Consider the following 24,007-nt stretch of genomic DNA (forward strand, 5'->3'; position numbering starts at 1 on the left):
CGGGGCTCCATCCACTCAGGGGCTCAGCCTGAACCCGTGCAGCGCACCTGAACGATGGGACCTTGAGCCCGGGCGCGCCCTGCCCCAGCCACACGCCGCCGAGGTTTCAGCAGGAGAGAGACGGAGGCAGCAGCGAGGCGCCCCGCTGAGCAGGGAGGGAGGGGACTGGCTGGGCACGATCTCTTCCTGTTTCGCTGCCTTGGTGCTGAGGAGGGAGGGGCTGGGGCGGCCGCACTTGCCCTGGGTGCTGCTGCGGGGTGGGCATGTCCCGGTGCCTGGGTTTTGTGGTTTGTGGCACAGGCACGTTGCACGTACGAGGAGATGAGCGCTAGGCAAGCCGAGGAGGAGCCTGCTGCGGCCCATCCGCCGCTGCCCAGGCTGCTTTCCGCCTTCTTCTATGGAACCTGCTCTTTCCTCATCGTCCTGGTGAACAAGACCGTGCTGACCACTTACCGGTGAGACAAGGGGCCAGGACTCAGGTCCCTCTGTCCGGCTCCTCCCCAGCTTCACTTCCCGAGCTCCCCCCTCCCCGGAAAACGCCACTCACGCACACGCGCAATTTGCCAGCTGCAAAAGGAATGTTTATTTTGGGGCTGGCCCTGAATCCTCCAAAGTGAGCGCCTGATCCAACCCCAATCCCAGGTCCTGCCACCTTCCCTTTCCCCACCCCCGGACTCCGTTCGTTCTCCGTCCTGTTTGCAAATCCGTGGGTAGGAATAGCCATTTTTGGAGGGGCCTGAGGAAGGGTTAAAGGTGTCTGCACCAAAACATATGTATAACGAGGGTTACAGTTACACTTCCTTAGTTCAGGGTGTGCTGGCTCACTGGATAACTTGCTGTGGTGCAGACACCAGATACCTGCACTTTACAGGCTCACTTTCATCCCGAAGGATCTCAAAGTGTACATAAGGACCATAAGTGAAATAATGGAGCCATAGCTCTGGTGAAGGGCAGAGGCAACCATCCAGTGAAATGCACTACTGTGGAGGGGGGAAACATACTTGTATATAGAGAAATATATGAAGATTTTACTTATATGCCAGACAACTCTGCCTGTTTTAATGGGAGACACCAACATCCAGAGTCCCCATAGATTATGTAATCTAATTGGCCACCTACATCATCTGTGTCTAATGCTGGTTCTGTACAGGGGATAAATCAGCAGGAAATTACACGTGCTATGTTGAGGAAAGTTTATGTTCTTTGATTTTCACCTGTAAAACAGTGTTGGTCAAGTGATTCAATTCAAAGGTTGTCTTATCAAGGAATCTCTAGAGTTGCAAAGGAAACACTTTTTCCATTGCAAAGTAGGTTGGTTTACAATATCCATACAGTCAAACAATGTTCACAGTAATGTTTTCATCACTGTGAACGATGTCTATAATTTTGAGTACAATGGTGTAGTTGTGATGCTGACAGAGCAGGTGCCAGCTTGTGCCCAGGCTTCACTGAACGCTTACAAATACATAGCTCGAAACCAGTCTTGTTTACCTGTGTGTTAACATCATCAAAATAGATATTAGATATTAAGTTGATAAGATATTAGATGTTTTGTGTTTATAATTCATAAAATGCTTGTAGGATGCTGCATGTATTGATCTCTTTTATAATCTTTATAGCCCATAGTGTAAAGCTATATTGAGTGCTTGCACCTCTGTAATTGTGTATCTCAACAAACCGGAAAAGAAGCATTGTTTAAGGTAAAGTGCTCGCCCTGCATACAAGAATGATCCATTGAAAGCCATTGACATATTCTGTAGCATCAGAGACTTTGATGATTGCATTCCTACCTGCCTCCCAGAAGAAAAGAACTCATCCCATCAGTTTTGGGCTCTGGGGAGGAGGGGATAAAAATGTCTGACAAGGAGAAATTGAATCTCTTGTATGCTATCTGGACTCTGAGTGGCAAGGATTCCTAAACATAAGTATAGCGATCCCCATGCCGTTTAGCATGGGTTAGCCCTGAAAAAAGACATTTTGCATTGACCAATCACTACAACACTGTCATTCTTAAGATTTAGACTGCAACTCATTTGTGTTATATGCTTGCTTGCTTGTTTTAATCTGTAAATAACTCTTATTTCTTTTTCTTAATAATCCTTTAGTTAGTTTATTACAGAGTTGTCTACAAGGGTTGTCTTGGTGTGAGATCAAAGATACCAATTGGTCTGGGATAAGTGACCAGTCTCTTGGGACTGGGAGCAGCCTGAATATTTTGTGCTTTTTGGTATAAGTGACCATTTATCAGTAAATCCAGCTTGCCTGGGTGGCAAGATAGAATGGAGAGCCTAAGGGGACTGTCTGTGACTCCATGGTAAGACAGTTACAGTGATTCAGGAGTTCACATTTTTTACTGGGCTGGTAAAATCTAATTGTAGAACATACCACCAGTTTGGAGTGTGTGCCCTGTTTCTGACAATCTGCCCTGAGTTAAGCACTCACAGTCGTGAGCCACTCCAGACAGCCTGACAATAGTAATAGACTTATAAGTGGTCAAGCATTCACTGAAACTGACATTTACAAAGATCAGGCAGGGGAGTGGTTAATCCAGGGGTCGGCAACCTCTGGCATGTGGCTCACCAGGGTAAGCCCCCTGGCTGGCTGGGCCAGTTTGTTTACCTGCCGCGTCCACAAGTTTGGCCAATCGCGGCTCCCACTGGCCGCGGTTCACCACTTCAGGCCAATTGGGGCTGGTTGGAAGAATTTTTTGATGTGCTGCATTTTAAGGTACAGTAACTACACACTTAAAGTCTTCCTGGTTAACGTTGTTTCATTGCTGATCAGTTAGGGAACATGCTCGTTGAAAATTACGCAATGCTCCCTTATAAGGTTATTTGGCAGCCGCCTGCTTTGTCCATTGCTTGCAGGAAGAGCAATCTGTTGCAGCTAGCTGGTGGGGGCTTGGAACCAGGGTGGACCAGGAGCCCACCATCAACTCCTCGCTCCCCTAAGTTCCCTGTGTGGCAGCCGCCCAGCAGACTATCAATTGCCTGCCGTTCAGCTGTCCCTCCCCCAGCTGCCATGTGCTGCTCCTGCCCTGTGCCTTGGAGCTGCTCCCGGGAGCCTCCTGCTTGCTGTGCAGGGAGGGAGAGAGAGGGGGGGCTAATGTCAGGTGTCCCCCTCCCCCCTACTCCTGTCCCCTGCTTACCCCTTCTCCATATAGAGCAGGGTGGGGACATGACAGAGCTCAGGACAGAGAGAGCTTGCTGGCCACAGCTGCTGTCTCAACTTCCTGATATACTTAAAAAGGCAATATACTTAGAGTGGTGTCAACGTACTTAAAGGGGCAATGCACATCTCTCTCTCTCTCCCACACACAGGGTATGTGTGTCTGTCTCTGTCTGCCGTGGTGTCTTCCCTCCCTCCATTCGTGCTGCCGTGTAGAGTATGAGGCTACATTAACAATAATGTGTTAACCCTTGAGGGCTCAGCCAAATGCTAGTTAATTATTTAGGACTAAGGCATTCCCTGGGAAATATCCCACCCTCTTTCACATTCTGACTTCACAACCTCAACCAAACTTCACAATCATCATTGCTGTGTACAGTATTAAATTGTTTAAAACTTGTACTCTGTGTGTGTGTGCTGGAACCTAACCTCGCCCCCCTTTATATTAATTCTTATGAGGAAATTGGATTCACTTAACATTGTTTCACTTGAAGTCACATTTTTCAGGACATAACTAGGTTAACTGAGGAGTTACTGTATACAAAGGAAAACAGTTGTAAAACTAAAAATATACTTCTATTAAATTAATAATAAACAAAAGATATTACATCTTTTGGCTTGAAACAATAATCACATTCAGTCACAGTCCTCTTGGCCAGATGTTACTTCTGGGATTCCTCACCCTTAGCTAAAGAATATTACTGTCTTTACAGAGCCCAATCTCTCCCTTTTAACTTATTTTTCCAGTCTTTATCAGAAGCTGGAAAAGAAGGTATACAATTTCTCCTGCATTTGCTAAAAGTTAATGCTGTTTGAAACATACATATGGTCTATTACGTGTGTCATAAACAGATAGTCAAGGGTTAATAGAACAGAAGTACTTCATGTCTCTTTTGCCTGTAAAGGGTTACGTTCAGTGAGCCTGGCTATCACCTGACCAGAGGACCAATCAGGGGACAGGATACTTTCAAATCTTGCAGGAGGGAAGTTTGTGTGTGTGCTGTTAGATTTTGGTTGTTGTTCACTCTGGGGGCTCAGAGGGACCAGACGTGCAACCAGGTTTCTCTCCAATCTCTCTGATACAGGCTCCTATAAGTTCAGAATAGTGAGTACTAGGTAGATAAGGCGAGTTAGGTTATGTTAGTTTTCTTTATTTGCAAATGTGTATTTGGCTGGAAGAAGTTCAAATTTGTATTTTGCTGAAAGGATTTTAATGTGTACTTGTATACTTAGGCTGGGAGGGTATTCCCAGTGTCTATAGCTAAAAGACCCTGTACCTATTCCATCTTAGATTTACAAAGATAATTTTTACTGTTTTTCCTTCTTTAATTAAAAGTTTTCCTTGTTTAAGAACCTGATTGTTTTTTTATTCTGGTGAGACCCCAGGGGACTGGGTCTGGATCCACCAGGGAATTGGTGGGGAGAAAGGAAGAGAGAGGTTATTTTCTCTCTGTGTTAGGATTACTTTCTCTCTCAGGGAGAGTCTGGGAGGGGGAGAGAGAAGGAGGGGGGAAGGTGGATTTTCCTCTCTGTTTCAAGATTCAAGGAGTTTGAATCACAGTAATCTTCCAGAGTAACCCAGGGAGGGGAAGCCTGGGAGAGGCAATGGTGAGGGAAAGGGTTTACTTTCCTTATGTTAAGATCCAGAGGGACTGGGTCTTGGGGGTCCCCGGGCAAGGTTTTGGGGGGGACCAGAGTGTACCAGGCACTGGAATTCCTGGTTGGTGGCAGCGCTACAAGTAGTAAGCTGGTAATTGAGCTTAGAGGAATTCATGCTGGTACCCCATCTTTTGGACGCTAAGGTTCAGAGTGGGGAATTATACCATGACAACGTGTCTCCCAGATCTTGATATAATACAAGCTTTCATTTGTTGTATAGGTGAATATAGACTATGTACTAATATAGTGATGAACAGAATATGTAATAAATCCATCATTAAATATCCTGTCTCTTCCATTCTCTATTTCCAGAATCTCATCTCTATTTCCCAGTGATTTTATCTCTTTTGGACCTCCTTGACCCTCTGTTTATATTATGGTTGGAGTATAGTTATGACATTCTTCCTGCTCTGTTCAGATTGTTTCTACTGCTAACAGTACAGTCCTGGTCCGAGGTCACTCGGCTGAGAAAGGTACTTCCTAGTACTTGTTCAGTGGTGCTGTAACAGTTTTTCACAACCTCTGTGATTCATAATCACATTGTCATGGAGTGCTGGACACTGGATACCTGCAGTTAGAAAGCTTGCCAAGAAATCAGATGCTTGCTTTCTTAAGCTACATGCAGACTTGCACCAAAATAGGGCCTAATACATATGTTTTGCTATTGTGGTGAAAGTTTGTGTGCACACCAACCCTGATGCCGACCAGTCCTGCAAGATGCTAAGTGCCTCCTGGGAAGCTGTGACTATTACATTCATGGAGAGTTTGCACCCACAGATTCCAGCCTGTGTTTCTATGGGATAAGAAGCATCTGTAGAAACTTGTTGCTAGACCCATCTCCTAACATCAAGATACCCATGGAGAATTAATGCCTTATGGATTAAAATAAGATCCTTGGGGGCTTTATGATTCTACATATATCCTACTCAAACTGCATCTCTTCCATTGAAGTATCTTTGCTTTGGGCTGAAGCCAATCCACAGGGTGGAGAAATAGGTTTGTTTTTTGTTTTTTTTTAGCGGCCAATATATGTTTCTGCAAAATTTATACAGCCTGTGATGTATTCCATTTTGGGGGATGGGGGGAGGGAATTGCCTTTGACTAAAATAGTGCAAGATTACCTGGGACTTCAGTGACAGTTGCCGGTTGCTCAGCACTTTTGAAAATTTGGCCAGTCATGTAGGTATCTAACATGGATTTAGACACCCATTTTTGCTAAGCTTGGCCTAAAGGAATAGGAACCCTATTGTTTCCTCACACTTTTGTTGTTGTGGTATGTGTGTTTATAGTTCTCTCTTCTTTTCAGATTCCCATCTGCAATGGTTCTTGGAATTGGACAGGTATGTTCAACAATAAAGCTTAATATACTATAGTTAAGATTGATAATGAAATTAAGTGCTTTCATCTTACAGTGCAGTAATACTGTTATGGAAGAAATCACTCTTCCTCACAGTTTATCTTTTTTAACAACCTGGAGGAAATTAGGATCCAATTCATCCCTTATGTGGGAAAACCCATGTAGAGGACTGGAAATACCACAAACTTTCTCTTGCAAAATTCAGTCAACAAGATGCTCATCCCTCAAAATCTGCTAGTTCCCCAGATCCATATGGATCCCAGGAGATCCACTGAAGACCTTGGATATATGTGTGGTAGCACTGTCTCTGCATTCCCTCATAGTTTTCTCAAATTCCCTTGCAGTTTGCTAAAAGGGAACATAATTTTTGTTCTTTGCCTACAGAAGCCAAGAAGACAATAAAGCTGAGTGCAGTGGTGTAGCAGGAGAAAGCGAGAAATTGTTGTTGAAACTGATAAGAGATATCTAAACATTTGTCTAGGCGGGGAATGAAAAGAGTTGATGACTCAGAGAAGGAATGGGTGGGGAGAATAGGGCCTGAGAGAGAAGCAGTTATTTTATATGTAAGTTTAAAATAGCGTTTGGCTCTTACATTGTGTCTTGCTTTTCTTTTTTTTTTAGATGGCAACAACCATACTTATTCTGTATGTGTCAAAATTAAATAAGATTATTCATTTCCCTGATTTTGACAAAAGTATCCCTGTGAAGGTATGAAATGTCTGGATTTTGAAACTAGAAGGAAATTGTACCTTTGTAAATAGTCTTCTTACTGTGGTTTTTTCAAAAATGTTTTCTTTGAACAGAAGGTACAATGGAAAAATTGCAAACATTCTGATTTTTCCAGATGTTACAAAATCAAAATTTCCTGGATCTTTATTTTATTAATTTGTTGTAAGTAGATAATTTAATTTCATTATAACAATCTTGCATTTTATAGAGACAGAATTAAATTGCAGTTTGATTATGTAGTTTGTGTTTGGCATGAGAGAGGATGCATTTGAGACGGTAATGTCTAACAATAAAATTATCTTCTCAGATCAGTCCCACAGTTTGACTCCAGTATTCTGCAGTGGGAAAACACTATTATTTTTATTTATATATTAATTATGTGTAAACAGGACCCATTGTACTACATGCACTACATACACATAGTAAGAGTGCTTATAATCTGAAAAGTCAAGACAAAGGTAGGGTTACCAGATGTCCCGATTTTATAGGGACAATCCTGATTTTTGGGACTTTTTCTTAGATAGGCTCCTATTAACCCCTACCTCCATCCCGATTTTTCACATTTGCTGTCTGGTCACCCTAGACAAAGGATAGGAGAAAGGATCTATTATCTCAGTTTGTCATACTGGGAACTGAGGCACAGAGTGAATAAGGCACTGATCCTAGAGTGAAATGCACATAGGCAGACTGTTGCCTGCAGAATGCCATGGAAGTCACTGGGACTTTGGATGGGTGCAGAGGTCTGCCCGTGTGCATCATTTTTGCAGGATCAGGGCCTAAATGCTTTGCCCAAGGTCACACAGGAAGTCTGGGTTCAAATCCCAGCTCTTCCATTGATCTCGTCAGTCCCAGTCTGGTACCTTAATTACAGAACCATCCTTCCTATAGGTCCTAAGAAGTTTTACCATGTACACACCTTACAACTAAAGAGCCTGAGCCCTATTTACATGGAATTCCCATTGAAATCAATGGGACTTCTGTGTATAGAAGTCTTGCAGGAATAGCTATGACCACGGGGGACACCTGTCTCAGTGGGTAGGTTAGTACTGAGGAGCAGTAGCGCAAATCTCACAAACGTATTGGATCCTTGAGACCATCTTGTTCCCCATCCATACTGCTCCCCACATACATGCTTTCCATGCCGCACCCTCAGTGCCAGGCTTTCCTTTTATATGTTTCAATATTAATGCTTTGGAGGTTTCTGGGACTACATCTTGAGCAATCGGTGTTGCAACATTTCAGCAGTTATTTACCAGCCGTAATACCAGATTTTCCTAGTCTCAACACGTCAGTTGCATTTATATTTGTTGATTCTTTTACTTTGTAAAGTGTGTTTAGGCTGTAATTAACTGTAGAACAGTTAGACTCCCTTTCGCTTTCAAGGTCTCTTATGTCACTGTGGCTTCTCATTCCCAGCACAGAGTACTCCAGCATTGCTCTTATCCATCATGCTGTAGGAGAGCCAGAGGCCACAAGATGAAACACAAAGGCCTCCTGCGAGATGCCAAGCACTTTCCGCTCCTCTCGAGTTGAGGGTGCTCAACAGTTTGCATGATTGGACCCACATTTGAGATGGAGAATCTTTAAATTACAGATAAATTTAATCTGAACTTTGAATTTGAGACATGAGCCTGCAAACTGCTGATTTCAGTAGGAGAAGCTCTCAGTATTGGGCTTTTGTTCGGCAGATTTTTCACTGCCCTCTGGGATTGTGCGAGGTGAGCTGCAGTTGTCTGTGGTTTTTCACCATTACAATAAGTGAAAATATATTCTCTTTTCCATTGCACTCGGTTCCGTTTTCACCACATATCTAAAGTTCTCTTTCTGGATAAAATGCTGCAGCAGGGAGTTGTTATTACTAAATGTTTGCAGGGTCATAAGAGATTTATAGGCTATAAATAAACTGTCGCTCTTTTCCGCCTCCGTCTCCTTTGTTCTTCCCTTCCACTTGAGAGCAAATATGGCATAATTTAAAAAAATAAACAAAATGTTCATGTCTATATATGGTTTTGTCACAGAGAGCTTTAGAAACACAGAATTCATTGTCTCTTGGGGAACACACACAGCAACACCAGGCATGGTTGAGGCATGTTTCCCCTCCTCCATGCTGATCCAGCTCTGCTAGCTCATGCAGAGCCAGGCCAGAGCTATGGCTCCTCTCCATCCTCTCTGGTTACCTCTGTTGGCTTTAGAGTCCCTGGTCTTTCTGTGTCAGGGATACATAGCTCCTTGCATGCTCTTTTCAGGCTAGATGCAATCTGTTGTTGTTATTTGTTTGTATTGTGGTAGGGCCCAAAGGCTCCTGTCAGAGTCATAGGGTTGTCAACTTTCTAATCACACAAAACTGAACACTCCTGCCCTGAGGCCCCGCCCGTGCCCTGCCCCGCCCCTTTTCTGAGGTCCTGCATCCGCTCACTCCATTCCCCCCTTCCTCCACCGGTCGCTCTCCCCCTGCACTCCACCCTCATTCACTTTCACCGGGCTGGGGCAGGGGGTTGGACTGGAGGTGGAGTTGGGTTTGAGGACTCTGGCTGGGGGTGCAGCCAGGCATAAGAGGTTTGGGGCGGAGGAGGGAGCTCAGGGCTGGGGCAGGGTGTGCAGGCTCCAGGAGGGAGTTTGGGTGCAGGAGGAAGCTCCTAGCTGGGACAGGGGTTGGGGTGTGGGAAGTAGCTTGGGGTGCAGAGTCCTGGCAGTGCTTACTGTGGCTCTCAGGAAGTGGCCCCCAGGTCCCTGCCGTGCAGCCCCTAGGCATATGGGCGGCCCGGGAGGCTCACACTCACAAGTGCTGCCCCCACACCTCCCATTGGTCATGGTTCCTGGCCAATGGGCACTGCGGAGCTGACATTAGGGAAGGGAGTAGCAGCTGGAGTCTCCTTAGCTGCCCATATGCCTAGGGTCACAAGGACCTGCTGGCTACTTCTGGGAGCTGCATGGAGCTAGGGCTGAAAACTGAATGCCTAGCAACCCTCCAGTGTCAGGACCACATTTTTATAGGTGCTGCCCTAAAGGACCTGCAATCTAACCTAGCCCTGAACATTTAATTTTTCTTTTCAGCAGTCCGTATAATAGAATATCAGAGTTGGAAGGGACCTCAGGAGGTCATCTAGTCCAACCCCTTGCTCAAAGCAGGACAAATTCCCAGTTAGTTTGTTTTTTTTTTAAACCCCAGTTCCTTAAACGGCCCCCTCAAGGATTGAACTCACAACCCTGGGTTTAGCAGGCTAATGCTCAAACCACTGAGGTTCACTAGGATGCCACAATAGCTGTACTTAAAATAATCTTTTTCTATACATAGTAGTATATGCTCCTCTGTGTACTCTTTTGTGTCCCCACAGATCAGTCATGTTTTTTTTCCACCTGCTCAATTGCTTTCTGTTTTAAATCTAAATAAAACCAGTTGGTCTAGGCTAATAATCGAGTATTAATTTTGCAAAAGTGAAACTAGTCAAGTGCTGAGTATTTCTTTTTTAACCTATTTTGGGCCAGATCCTCAGCTAATGTAATTCAGTGTTGCTCTGTTGGAGTCAATGGAGCTATGCCATTGAAAACCAGTCTAGGATCTAGTTTGATAAAGTCAATGGATGTGAGGTTCTTTGTTCCCCCTAAGAAAAAAAGTCTCTTTTAGGAATGAAGGAATTGTACACAATTAAAATAACTCAAAGTTCCTCAATAGTAAAGCATAGGTCTAATCTGAATTGTACTCTGACTTTATTGCAGTTGTTTCCTCTGCCTCTGCTTTATGTTGGAAATCACATAAGCGGATTAACAAGCACCAGCAAACTAAGGTACAGTAAACACGGGTCATAGCTAGACCATTTGGTTTTTATAATTTTTTTCTTGTAGGTACAAAGTATAAGGTTAAAGGTTAAGATTTTCAAAGTAGTGCCGGGGGCTCAGCTGCACATTAATTTTAATGGATGATGTATGACTAAATTCCCTGCACTGCTTTGCAAATCTCAACCAAAGCAGCTGATCAGTTTACATTCTCTGTGCTGCCTTTAGGAGAGATTAGCATGGGTCTGCACCAACAGAGAGTGTGAACGCAGTTTCACTGCATAAATGAATGTGTTTGTTAAATGTTTTCCTCTCTTCATGTGAATAGCCAGCATTCCATGGGTAGGCCAACAAGAGGGGTGAAACCTGTAAGAAAAATGCCTTTACGTGCATATGAATAGTTTTGGGATCTATAGTGAAAAGCCCTATATAAGAGCTGGGTATTATTATTATTATTATTTTATGTATTTTCCTTTGTATACAAAAGTCTTGCATGAGTTTTGTAGAATTATATGGGGAGGGATGGAATTCACATGTAGTAGGAAGAGCAGGCTGTGTACAGGAGGCATACATACATACATTTTCTGTATGCCCTGAACCCTACTCCATGGTGGTTGCCTTCACACCGGGGCTGCAGGTATAAGGATTATTGGCAGGACTGAGATGACCTAGGATCTGCTGTATGAGTTGAGAGACCGAGCTCCCAGTGGAAGGGGATCCTAGGCAGCATGGCTGTAGTAGCACCTGAGGCTGTAGTAGTGCCCATGGAGCAATTTCCAATAATGTTATACTCGAGGGTCCCAAACTGTGGTCTATGGAGCTGGGGATAATGGTCCTTAGGAATTAATTCGCTCATGTGAATTTGGAATTGCTTTCAGCTCAACAAAATCTAACAGTGAGTATTGTAGTTTGGTTCACAAATTATTTTGAAATACAAAGATATTGGTCTATTATAATTTAAAACGCAAGACACCCATCTCCCACCGCAAAAATATACTTTTAGATTTACTCATCACAATTTTGCGCCATGATTTCATGTCATAACATTAAGGAATACTGCAGTTTTTTAATTGTTAATATGTAATTCACCATATGAAATTTTCCACTTCACATCTAGTTTTTTGAAAGAATATGCCCTGAAACAAGATATAGATGTATAGATCCAAGATTGCAGTGAGTTGCAAGCCTGAAATTAGGATTTGTATAATTTTTTAACATGATCACTAGTCATTACCTTGTAAAAGGGATTAATTGGTCCAGGAGTCTGAGGTGTCTAATGTCCAAAACATCAGCTGCAAAGACCCCGTAATGCATCATTCTGTATATCCTAACAATCTGTTATTCAAATACAACAATTTTTTTTAATAGACAGGGTTACTACCGACTTACATGATTCTAGTATGTTCCATCTTTTTAGTTATGTTTCATGTTTTAAATACAAAACCTGCTTGATGTTAAGCACAATCCCTTGAATTATATTTCTTTTATTCATTTATAGAACCACATTCACTGGTCATCTTTAAACTTTATAATAAAGGCCCTCATTATTTATTATAACGAGCATTTCTACAGAAAACATCAATTCATAGGGGCTGCATTAGATAGAATTTGAAAATAATGATTTCTATTCCTTTTTCTCTTTTTGAACTCTGAGGAGCTTTGTAATAGGTAGCCGGGTTTTGTTTGTTTTGAAAAATTGGCAGGACTCTTTATTTGCAGTGATTATGTTATCTAATCTGACTCTGGTGTCAGACTGACATTTTTATGTGTGGGAACAGGCTGAGAATTCGTTTTGCTAACTTCTTAAGGCTACTCTATTTAGTTCATCTTCTGCTTAGTGAATTTAGGTAAGAACTAAACGAATAAAAGTGCTTGGCATTTGACGCAGTGCTTGGATCATTTTTTTTTCTTTTTTCTTTTTTCCTTTTTTTGGACAGTTTGCCGATGTTTACAGTGCTCAGGAAGTTTACCATTCCACTTACATTACTGCTGGAAATCATCATACTTGGGTGATTTTTGTTTGTTTCATTTGCAAAATACCTTTTATTTTATGTCATTACCAAGTGGAGGATTTGTGGTATTCAGTTAGGATGTTGCATGGCTGAGTTTCACTGATTAGAGAAACTCACAAAAAAGTATAGAAACTAGTTAGAATTAACTTGTGAAAATAAAAAAAATACATTTTTGTGGATCTAGAACAAAATCTGCTCACTTTAATTCCTATGAGTGAGTCTAGTGACTTCTCTTCACCTGAGTAAGATAAGCAGGGTTTGGTCCAAATTGTTGTTTGTTTGGCTAAGGCTTGCTCTTTTTAGACACCAATCCTGCAAACTGCTCCAAACAGGCAGAGCCTTGTGCCCACATGGAGCCCTGTTGAAGTCAGTGGAGCTATGCAGGAGGCTGCTCATGCAGAGCAGCTTGCTGGGTTGGGCCTTAAAATGTCCTTGCTCAATACGGCAAAGTGGGCATCTACCAATCTGTGTAAACAGCATTCTTTGGCCAGATTAATTAAAAATAAATCAGTTGTTTGGTGTAAAAGAAATTAGAGTTGTAATAACCAGCCTCAGAATCAATAGACCAAATCATACTGTCAGTTACACAAATGCCACCCCATTGAAGACTGCGGTTGCATCAGTGTACCTGAGGCAGAATTTGTCCCATTGTCACCAGCATTGAAACATATTTTTCTTGGCTTTACTTTGGAAATCATCTAGCAGCAGAGGACCTTTGATAATTTGTGACCCTGTTTATCGAGCTGTGTTTACAGAACCCAAAGTATTAGAGTATTAGCATTTTGTTACAATAACAGTATCTCAAGAAAGACTATACTTAAATTATGACAAGATTAGCAAAGTAAAACATTAATAAGAATCCTGTCAAACTGCAGATTTTATTACGTAGTGGTTTTATATTTTCACAGGGTCAAATCCTGAAGGCCTTACAGGCAGAGCAGAAAGAACTTTGCCTGCTTAGGGTTACCAAGATTTGTCCTTCTGTTAGTTATTTTCCAAATACTAATTGTTTTTGAAGCCTTTTTAATGGACTGGAAGCCAGTTAGTTTCTCTTCTAATATTCTAAATATGAACTTGTCTAATTTTTGTTACAGGAAACGATATTCACTGGGTATTATAGTCAGCGTATTTACCATCATTCTTGGGGCTTTCATAGCCGCTGGGTAAGGCTTTAATTTGTTCTCATTAAGTAATGTTTGAAGTTTATTTTTTTCTTTGTTATTAAGGGGCAGATCTGCCCCTGGATGAGTGCAAATCCTATTAAAGAAATAAATTACAGAAGAGATCTACCAAAGTGGATGCAGGGAGGGGTGGGTCACAAGCCTATAAGGGCAAATTCTAGTTCTTACTGAACCATGTTTCTGTTATCTACATTTTTACTAGATTTTGCATATACATGCTAATTTAAATAACACAGCAAGCCAAGAATACACAAGAGCAACTGTTTTTCCTTGATAAAATTCTAAATATAACATAATCAAACATAAGAAACCCCCCACCCCCACCCCGCCAGTCCTTGAGAGAAGGTGAGTGGTCTGTTGGTTGTCATGTAATTAGAGTAGGCAGTGTACATAGTTCATATAATTTTGGACAAGTTTAAATTTGAGATGGATCACTTGGGGGGGGGCACAGAGGGCAGGGGCTGTATTCTACTGTCTCCTCTGCCTTTCCTGTTAGAAATTGATTTTATTTGGATGGAATTCCGTAAGAAATGTAGAATATTTTGGTTAGCTACATACAAAGAATAAAGCAGTTAGGTATTGTCAGGGTTCCCTCCCCACTCTGAACTTTAGGGTACAGATGTGGGGATCTGCATGAAGACCTCCCTAAAATTATTTCTACCAGCTTAGGTTAAAAACTCCCCAAGCACAATTTCTCTCTTATACCTTGGATTAAGTAATGCTGCCACCACCAAGTGATTTAAACAAACATTTAGGGAGGGCCACTTGGAGTCCTACCTTCCCCAAATATCCCTCCTACACCCCATTTTCTGGACAGGCTTGAGAATATACCCCCTTTCCTGGGGAGGCTTGAGAATAATATCCTCACCAGTTGGTACAGGTGAACACAGACCCAAACCCTTGGATCTTAAAACAATGAAAAATCAATCAGGTTCTTAAAAAAAGAACTTTAATTAAAGAAAAGGTAAAAGAATTACCTCTGTAAAATTGGGATGGTAAGTACTTTAAAGAATGACAAAAGACTCCAGAATACAGAGGATCTCCCCTCTAGGGAAAACCTTAAAGTTAAAAAACCAGGCATAAACCTCCCTCTTACACAAAGGAAAACACAAGTCAAAATAAAAGTAAACTAACACATTTCCTTGCTAAATACTTACTAACTATAGGAGTTGGACTGCTTTCTTCCTTGATATGACTCCGGCAAGCACACAGAACAGACAGACCAAACCTTCCCCGCCCCCCAGATTTGAAAGTATCTTGTCCCCTTGTTGGTCCTTTTGCTCAGGTGCCAGCCAGGTTACTTGAGCTTCTTAACCCTTTACAGGTAAGAAGATTTTGTGCCTGTGGCCAGGAGGGACCCCATAGCACTGTATACAGAAAGGTGGTCACCCTTCCCTTTATATTTATGACAGGTATAGTTGAGTGAATAATTTCCATCTGGCATGAATTTTATGTCTCCACCATCATTTAAACAAATTGCCCTATTTGAGAATAGTAACCAAACAACACTGAAGAGACAGTTATTTCCCGTCGTATTCTACTTATAAAAGTTGGATAGATTCTAAACCTTAGTTACTGCTTGTGTGAAAATGTTCAGTATGTATTGGACATGTTGTTAGGACTGAGTTAGATGGAAAAACGGGGCAAAAGTAGAATGGAACCGTACTGACAGTCCTTTATTGCATGAATTTCTGTGAAGAGCTGACTTGTTTGTAATATTGAAATTTGTGGAAATGTAAAATAGTTCAGCGTACAAAAAAGACTTAAGGCAAAACCCTGAATTTGCTGCGGTTTTCAAGTTTTATATTCTTGTCTCTCTCTGTGTGTGTATATACAGTAACTCCTCACTTAAAGTTGTCCCAGTTAAGTTGTTTCGTTGTTACTTTGCTGATCAGTTAGGGAACATGCTCATTTAAAGTTGTGCAATACTATCTTTTAACGTTGTTTGGCAGCTGCCTGCTTTGTCCACTGCTTGCAGAAAGAGTAGCCTGTTGGAGCTAGCTGGTGGGGGCTTGGAACCAGGCTGAACTGGCAGCCCCCCCATCAATTCCCTGTTCCCCTAAGTTTCCTGTGTGGCAGTCGCCCAGCAGGCTATCAATTGCCGACAGTTCAGCTGTCCCTCCCCCGACTGCCATGTGCTGCTCCTGCCCTCTGCCTTGGAGCTGCTCTCTGGAGCGTCCTGCTTGAGGGCTCAGCCGACTGCTAGTTCATCATCTAGCAGTAAGGCATTCCCTGGGAAATATCCCACCCTCTGACTTCACCACCTCAACCAAGCTTCACAATCATCATCTCTGTGTACGAGTATTAAATTTTTTGTTTAAAACGTATACTGTGTATGTGTATATATATAGAGAGAGTCTTTTGTCTGGTGAAAAAAATTTCCCTAGAACCTAACCCCCCCATTTACATTATTTCTTATGGGGAAATTGGATTCGTTTAACATCATTTTGCTTAAAAGTTGCATTTTCCAGGAACATAATTACAACATTAAGTGAGGCATGCGTGTGTGTGTGTGTGTGTGTGTGTGTGTATAATATATATATATATATATATTTTTTTTTTCCCAGATCAGATCTCTCTTTTAATTTGGAAGGCTACACCTTTGTGTTACTAAATGATATCTTCACAGCAGCAAATGGAGTATACACTAAACAGAAAATGGATCCAAAGGTAATTTTCAGGTGATTAGGTTGCACCTCATCACTTTGTGCATGTGATAAAGGAAAGTCATCTATTGTTATGTGACTTCTTGCGTACAAGTGGGGTAACACCAAATTTAACAAAGAGAGTCAATTTCTTTTGCCTTGATGTTCCAGTTAATGTACATACTCTAATATAGATTGGCTTAGGGAGAAGCTGTTAGGAATTTCTCAGCCACACATGGGTGAGTAACATGTTCGATTTTCACCCAGTTTAGCCTTTGAGGCAGAGTGCAACATAATCTTGTTTTACTAAAGAAGGAAAAAATAAACCTCACTTTCCCAAAAAGTAATTCTATCCAGAAACTAGAGTAAAAGCAAAATGTGTTTACGATATCATGCATATCTGGAGGAGAACAACTTTTTGGCCACAAATGATCTTTATCAAAGCAAAAGATTATGTAAAATGAGCTGGGAGTGATGTTAATCTCAATCCAATTCTTAGTAGCCAAGTGTTTTCTATCATTAAATGTGCCAGCTGTTGTGGTGATGCTGGTATAGGGTGACCAGGCAGCAAATGTGGAAAACCGGGACAAGGGGTGCGGGGGTGGGGTAATAGGAGCCTATATAAGAAAAAGACCCAAAAATTGGGACTGTCCTTATAAAATCGGGACATCTAGTCACCCTATACTGGTATAACAGGTGGCTTTGGAGAGCCCTGAAACTGAATGTGCATGGAAAATGAACCATCTTGCCCCAGTGGATAATTCCACAAGAACATAGCATATGAGTAAGGACTTTGTGGAAGATTGCCTCTTTCCATGCTGTACCCACCTGGGTGGTATTGTGACCCCATTAAGCATTTAATATCACAATCATTTTACACTTTTTTTCCAAACTAACAACATTTTTGAGTTTTACTCTGTTTGTTATTTTTAAAATGAAACCATTTTGGAGTTGTAATTTTTCTTTCCTTCAGTTTTTCTTGCATTTTTCTAACGCAGAAATGACCAAAAACAAAATGGTGCAAGAATAAACTAACACAAAAGAACAGATTATGCACTAATCCCTTGTAATTCAAGAAGCAATTTGCTCTCCAAAACAAGAAGTGCTATAAAGCTGGCAGGCTTTATAGCCTTAAACACCAAGCATTAAACACCTTGGGTGAAATCCTGTCCCTACTGAAGTCAATGGGACTTTTACCACTGACTTCACTGGGGCCAGGATTTCATCCCTACAATAAGTATATGTCCTTTAGTAATCAAAGAGGTCAAACTGAACCTATTCTGTACATTGTACTCCATCTATTTCTGCAGAATTTAAGCTTTCATTTTAAAGCAAAAATTAAACCCCAGATATGTGGCTACAGTCAGGGACCACACAGTGTAGCTAAAAGGTGACCTTTGCACTCCCTTGATTCTTGGCTTCCCCTGTACCAGGCAAATCCCCCAACAAAATATACAGCGGCCTCAAGATTGCTCTAGGTTACATCAGTTGCCAGTGACATAAAGCGCTCCATATTACCACCCTGGGATCATCCCTTTTCTCCTCGTCACACCCACTACACCAGGGCTGGGGAGGTGATGTAGGACTGTGTCAGCCCTACATTACTGAAGATTTATCCTGTGCTAGATGTGATGAGTTTTCTCATGGACAGTTATGTCAGGCTAAATCCTTCGGCTTTTTGACACAAAGCAGTTAAAGATTTAGACCTAACTGAGTTTCTAACTGTATGGTTATGGATATGTATGTTTGAATGTTAACCAGTGCAGTGTTGCTTTACTGAGTCTGCAGATAGGCTGACTGAAATGGTAGCTCAACTCGGTGTTTAGTTTTGAAACCTAATGGTAACAAATTTGTCATTTAAATTGTACCGCATGAAGTTTTGCACATTCATAAATAAATTGCCTGAAGTGATGTTGGTTGTTACAGAGATGTTGGTTGTTATCAAATGGTCCAGGTTTACAAAAGATGTGTTTCATTTTTCACAGGAGCTGGGAAAATATGGAATCCTTTTCTATAATGCTTATTTTATGGTGATACCCACAATGATTATTAGCTTCTCCACTGGAGACCTTCAGCAGGTGAGCAGCGCCATTAGACATCTCAGACTAGTACACTACCCTAATTATTTCACCCCTTTTAGTTATTTTGCTGTATCTAGAGTTCCTTGGAACAAAATGCTCTAGCCCCATTCTCCAAACTTAGGGCCACATTCTGCCCTAAACTACATCTCTGTGTGATCCTGTTAATTTCATTGGGATTGCACGTGGTGTTAGTCCAGCTATGTTCTGGTCATGAATACTTCAGCCAGCTAGGAAGATTTTTTTTTTCAATGTAGTGAAGTTAAATGACACAAAATGATGAGTAATCACATTATAAATTCACTTTTGCACTTTTTCCCCATGATAAAGACCCAATAAAGCTACACTAATTAGCCCAATAGTCTTTCCTTTTGACCTTTTCCATTACAGTTAGAACTTTGAGATTACTACTCTCAGTATCTCTCATTTTGACTCTCTACTTTTACAAGGCACATTTCCCTCTGTATTTGGAGGCCAGCATTTGGATTCTGTGTAGCTTGGACTTTTTCTTCACCAGAAAGGTCCTGCAAACCCTTACTGTAATTATTGGTCTTTAGCCATATTACTAGTCCTCTTTCAGTCAGTGTGCAAAACTTACTAAAGACTACTGAATAGCAGCTGGAATTAGTGTGCCCAAAATAAGGCCCCAGCTGTGTCATGTGATTTATGAGCTTTCAGTTTTGCCAAATGCTCTAAAATGAGGCTGAGATTAGCCAAGGCAAGTAACTTCCATGCCATCTATTCTTCTATCAAAGAGAGAATATTCAGAGCAGGGCCAGCTTTAGGAAGTGCGGGGCCCAATTCAAACACTTTCGGCAGGGCCCTGGCAGGGATGACTTAAAAAGAAAAAAGTGTAAAAAAAAAGAGAGCCTTCCATTTCTTCCATATATAATTTACTTTCCATAACTATATAAATAATAAAATTGTATATTATGTACATTGCATCATATATGCTGTTGATTGGTTATTAATGAGTGCCGTTTCACATGTGTGGGTCCCCGCCACTCCCTGGGGGCGTGCACATGTGTGGGTTCCCGCTGCTTCCTGCCCCCCTCATTGAAGCAGGTGTGCAGGTTACTAGCCTGGGAACTGCAGGGCAGCAGTGGACATGGGGCTGGTTCGAGGCAGGGCACGGGCTGACTGGAGGTAGGGTCTGGCTGCAGGCAGGGCAAGGGGTGCGGGGCTGGCTGGAGACAGGGGAGTGTGGGGCAGGCTGGCTTCAGGCAGGGCCACAGGGGGGTGCAGCAGGGGTTGGCAGGGCTGGAGACAGGAGTATGGGACTGGCTGGCTTCAGGCAGGGGGGTGCAGCAGAGGTTGGCTGGAAACAGGGCAGGGGGTTTGGTAAGGGCTGGCTGTGGGCAGGGGGGGCAGAGCTAGCTGCAGGCAGCTGGGGGCGTGGCTGGTGTGGGCAGGGCAGGGCAGGGGGTGCAGCAGAGATAGCTGGAGCCCCAGCCCTTTAAATAGCCCCCAAGCCCCTCGCTATCCCAGGGCTCTCGGGGCTATTTAAAGGGTTCAGGACTCCCCAGCTTCTACCGCGCCCCGGACCTTTTAAATAGCCGGGGAATGCATGGGGGCGGCGGGGCTCCGGCGGCTATTTAAAGGACCGGGGTGGCAGAGGCAGCTGGAGCCCTGGCCCTTTAAATAGCCCCCAGAGCCCCCTGCTACCCCAGGGCTCTGGGGGCTATTTAAAGGGCCCGGAGCTCCAGCCGGGGGCACGGGGCTTGCCGCGCTCCAGCCGGAGCTCCAGCCAGGAGAGCGGGGCCGCGGGGCTTGTCGCGCTCCGGCCAGAGCTCCAGCCGGGGCCGCGGGGCTTGCGGCGCTCCGGCCAGAGCTCCAGCCGGGGCCGCGGGGCTTGCGGCGCTCCGGCCAGAGCTCCAGCCGGGGCCGCGGGGCTTGCGGCGCTCCGGCCAGAGCTCCAGCCGGGGCCGCGGGGCTTGCGGCGCTCCGGCCAGAGCTCCAGCCGGGGCCGCGGGGCTTGCGGCGCTCCGGCCAGAGCTCCAGCCGGGGCCGCGGGGCTTGTCGCGCTCCGGCCAGAGCTCCAGCCGGGGCCGCGGGGCTTGTCGCGCTCCGGCCAGAGCTCCAGCCGGGGCCGCGGGGCTTGTCGCGCTCCGGCCAGAGCTCCAGCCGGGGCCGCGGGGCTTGTCGCGCTCCGGCCAGAGCTCCAGCCGGGGCCGCGGGGCCGCGGGGCTTGTGGCGCTCTGGTCAGAGCTCCAGCTGAGAAAGCGGGGCTGTGGGGCAGCCGCGCTCCCGCCGGCGCTTTGGTCAGGGGAGCGGGGCCATGGAAGACCCCGGAGCAGACCGCAGCCAGGGTAAGTAAAAAAATTTAAAAGGCACCTAAAGCGCGGGGCCCGATTCCCAGGAATTGGGCGAATTGGCCTAAAGCCGGCCCTGATTCAGAGTTAGCTAGATCCAATTCCCACTTGTGACCTACATATCACTTAGTTATAAGCTCATGATAGCTCAGTGGCCCTTCATAGGTAACTATAGCACTTCAGTGGAGGCAGTATTGCACAGTGGATAGAGCACTGGAGACCCACTTTCTATTCCTGGCTCTGCCACTGGCCTGCTGGATGACCTGGGGTAAGTCACATTGTCACTGCTCTGTGCCTCAGTTTCCCCATCTGTAAAATGGGGTTAATAATACTGACCCCTTTGTAAAGTGCTTTGCGACCTACTGCTGGAAAGTGCTGTATAAGAGTTTATGTATTATTATTATTATTAGTAGTAGTAGTAGTATTCATTATATTGTTCTTTGCTGCATGTTGTTAGGCATCTAGTTCTTTGTGACATTCATACTGGTGTGTTCCTAAAATTCTGCAGTTACCTGGAACATTGTCACCCACTACAAATATATTTGTTCAGTCCTTTGTGCAAAACATCATCTTGTGGCTTCAGTCCAGTGAACCTGTATCCCCATCACAAAAAACACAGCTGTCCCCCTAGTTGGCAGTCTCGGTGGAGGCTAAGCTTATGTGGTTGTAGGGATTGAACTGTTCTCTCACATTTAGATGTGATCCCTCTAAGGCAGGATTGAGGCATTTTGATAGGAATGCATGAGGAAGTCTGCTCTGCTGCAGTCTGCGCCATGCTTGTTCTGCAAATAAATCAAGGATTTCATTGTGCTGGGCTGTTGCTCTGGCACCTTTCACAAGCAATTTCATGCACAGTTTATTTTTAAAAAGACCCTGCCCCACAAATGTATCATGGCTATTGAGAACACATATTTGTACCTATTAGAATTAAGTTCCATTACTATGAATAGGAGACACCTGTATAGCTGAACCAGCATGATGAATATTTACTTCAAATAATGGAAAATGCCATGGTAATGTAGAAACATTGACGAATGATCTGTAGATCAAGGGAGATACCTGTTTTTACCTGGTTGTCATGTAACAGAAATTTTTGTTGCTTTGGTGCTACATTACAAGGTTTTCTGCTGTAATCCAATATGGGCACTGTGCAATCTGTGCCTCTAATAAGAAGAGACAACCACATGCCAACCAAAATATTTGTATTCAATCTGTGTGGAATGGAAACTGTTCCCACTCCTGGTGACTCATACAGATCTGGTAGAGTAAAGCATTTCATAGGCTGTCTGTGAGGAAAGGGTAATCTAGGAGTGTCTTGTTATTAATTTGTCCTTAACACAGCTGGCTGATTGATTGTTAGTGGAGTATGAACTAACAAAACAGAAAGTGTCTTCAGTAACTGTAACAATCATGATTCCAGTTCATCATCAGAGTTAATGCAAATGAATCTTATTGACACATTTAGTAGTGACTGATATGTGAATTTTTTGTTTAGTTGTGTTTCTTCCCAAGGAACAACCTTCAGAATGATATGAGCCTTTTGTTTGACTAGATAAATGAAATTTTTCAGATATGAAGTAGTCCTGCCCTTGCACACTGGGAACAAATCTTGTTAACAAAAGCGAGTGTTTTGATCTCTCCCCACCACACACAATTGCATATTTTTAGGGAGCAGAGTAAGGGCTTCTTTTCACCTCAAAGGCAAAAGCGTGCGCACTTCCAAGAAAATATTGCACAACACCCATATGTGAAAGTGGTAGAAAAATGAGTGTTCAGTATAGCTAGCCCTTCCTTTCATAAGGCTATGCATAATGGGTGTTGTTAATCCCCAAAGCAGCTACAGCTAAGGGTACATCTTCACTACCCGCCGTATCGGCGGGTAGCAATCGATTGCTCGGGGATCGATATATCGCGTCTCATCTAGACGCGATATATCGATCCCCGAACGCGCTTATATCAATTCCATAACTCCACCAACCCGAACGGAGTTGCGGAATCAACAGGGGGAGCCGTGGACATCGATCCCGCGCCGTGAGGACGGTGAGTAATTCGATCTTAGATACTTCGACTTCAGCTACGTTATTCACGTAGCTGATGTTGCGTATCTAAGATCGATTTTCCCCCGTAGTGTAGTCCAGCCGTAAGAATCCAAACAAGTCACTTGGGGGGGTCTGATTTTCAAAATGCAGAGAGGTCAAATTGCATTTCTTCTTTGCGTGCACATTTATCATCTGTTCCCAGTAACTGGAGAACTGCATGTAAACAAGGCTAGCAGGTACCTGCCTGCTTGTATGTGCGTAAATTCCTGGTTTGCATGCAACATGCAGTATGTATGCTTGTAAAAGAGGGTGTGGATCTTAACTCCACTTATGAAAACTAAGCCCTGGTTTACATCTATGAAAGATAGCATAAAAGAGGGTGCGTTATTTTAATAGGTGAGGAAGTTTCCAAAGGTAAAGTTTCCCCCTCGCTCTAAATGATACCTTACTGTTTGATACTGTTGCCCATCCCCATTGTATCTGTATGCTGAATCCTGCACACACTTTCTCATATGAGTAGTCCCATTGAATTGTCAGTAGTCCTTACCTGGGTTGAGCAGAATGAGTCTAATTAAGTGAATAAGGATGTTTTGCACGATTGGGGCTATAGTCCTTTCTATCCAAGGATCTCCTAGTGCTTTACAAATATTTACATATTTTAGTCACAAAACTCTCCTGTAAGATTAAGAATCATCATCTCCAGCTGTACAGGAAGAAATTGAGGCCCAGGCAGGTTAAGTGACTTGCCCTGAGTCACATCAGAAGCCTGTGGCAGAGAGGAGACTAGATCACAGAGCCGCTTATATCTAATCTCATGCTTGAAAACCTTTGAAAAGTCACATTCATTTGTAAAATCTCACAGAAAAGAAGGATTGGGGTCTGATCCTGTATCCAGTAATATCTGTAGCAATGCTCCCTTTGCTTTCAGTAGGTGCAGAATTAGACCCTGAAAGCTGTGAATATGCAATACATAGATGGAATAGGTGTCTTTTCTGGAGAAGGTTTAATTCTTTATCCTTTCACTAGTTTTAGGTCTGGTCTACACTGGGGCGG

At 43.3% G+C, this 24,007-nt stretch overlaps 1 protein-coding gene across 4 annotated transcripts in view; it reads left to right on the plus strand.

Annotated features, from left to right (window-relative positions):
- Nucleotides 1-261: 261 nt before the first annotated feature.
- SLC35D2 (solute carrier family 35 member D2) overlaps nt 262-24,007 on the plus strand; it is a 44,982-nt gene continuing 21,236 nt past the window's right edge. For all 4 annotated transcript variants that reach the window (XR_007773399.1, XR_007773401.1, XR_007773400.1 and 1 more), the window contains exons 1-8: nt 262-455; nt 6,134-6,167; nt 6,806-6,892; nt 10,631-10,698; nt 12,625-12,696; nt 13,794-13,862; nt 16,448-16,550; nt 18,511-18,603. Coding sequence is in view for 1 of the 4 variants with exons in the window: in XM_050945938.1 (XP_050801895.1) it covers nt 322-455; nt 6,134-6,167; nt 6,806-6,892; nt 10,631-10,698; nt 12,625-12,696; nt 13,794-13,862; nt 16,448-16,550; nt 18,511-18,603 (660 nt within the window). In the remaining 3 variants the exon portion in view is untranslated. The remainder of the gene's footprint in view (nt 456-6,133; nt 6,168-6,805; nt 6,893-10,630; nt 10,699-12,624; nt 12,697-13,793; nt 13,863-16,447; nt 16,551-18,510; nt 18,604-24,007) is intronic.

Source organism: Gopherus flavomarginatus, chromosome 3 (genome assembly GCF_025201925.1).
Source record: "Gopherus flavomarginatus isolate rGopFla2 chromosome 3, rGopFla2.mat.asm, whole genome shotgun sequence".
NCBI classification, from domain to species: domain Eukaryota; kingdom Metazoa; phylum Chordata; order Testudines; family Testudinidae; genus Gopherus; species Gopherus flavomarginatus.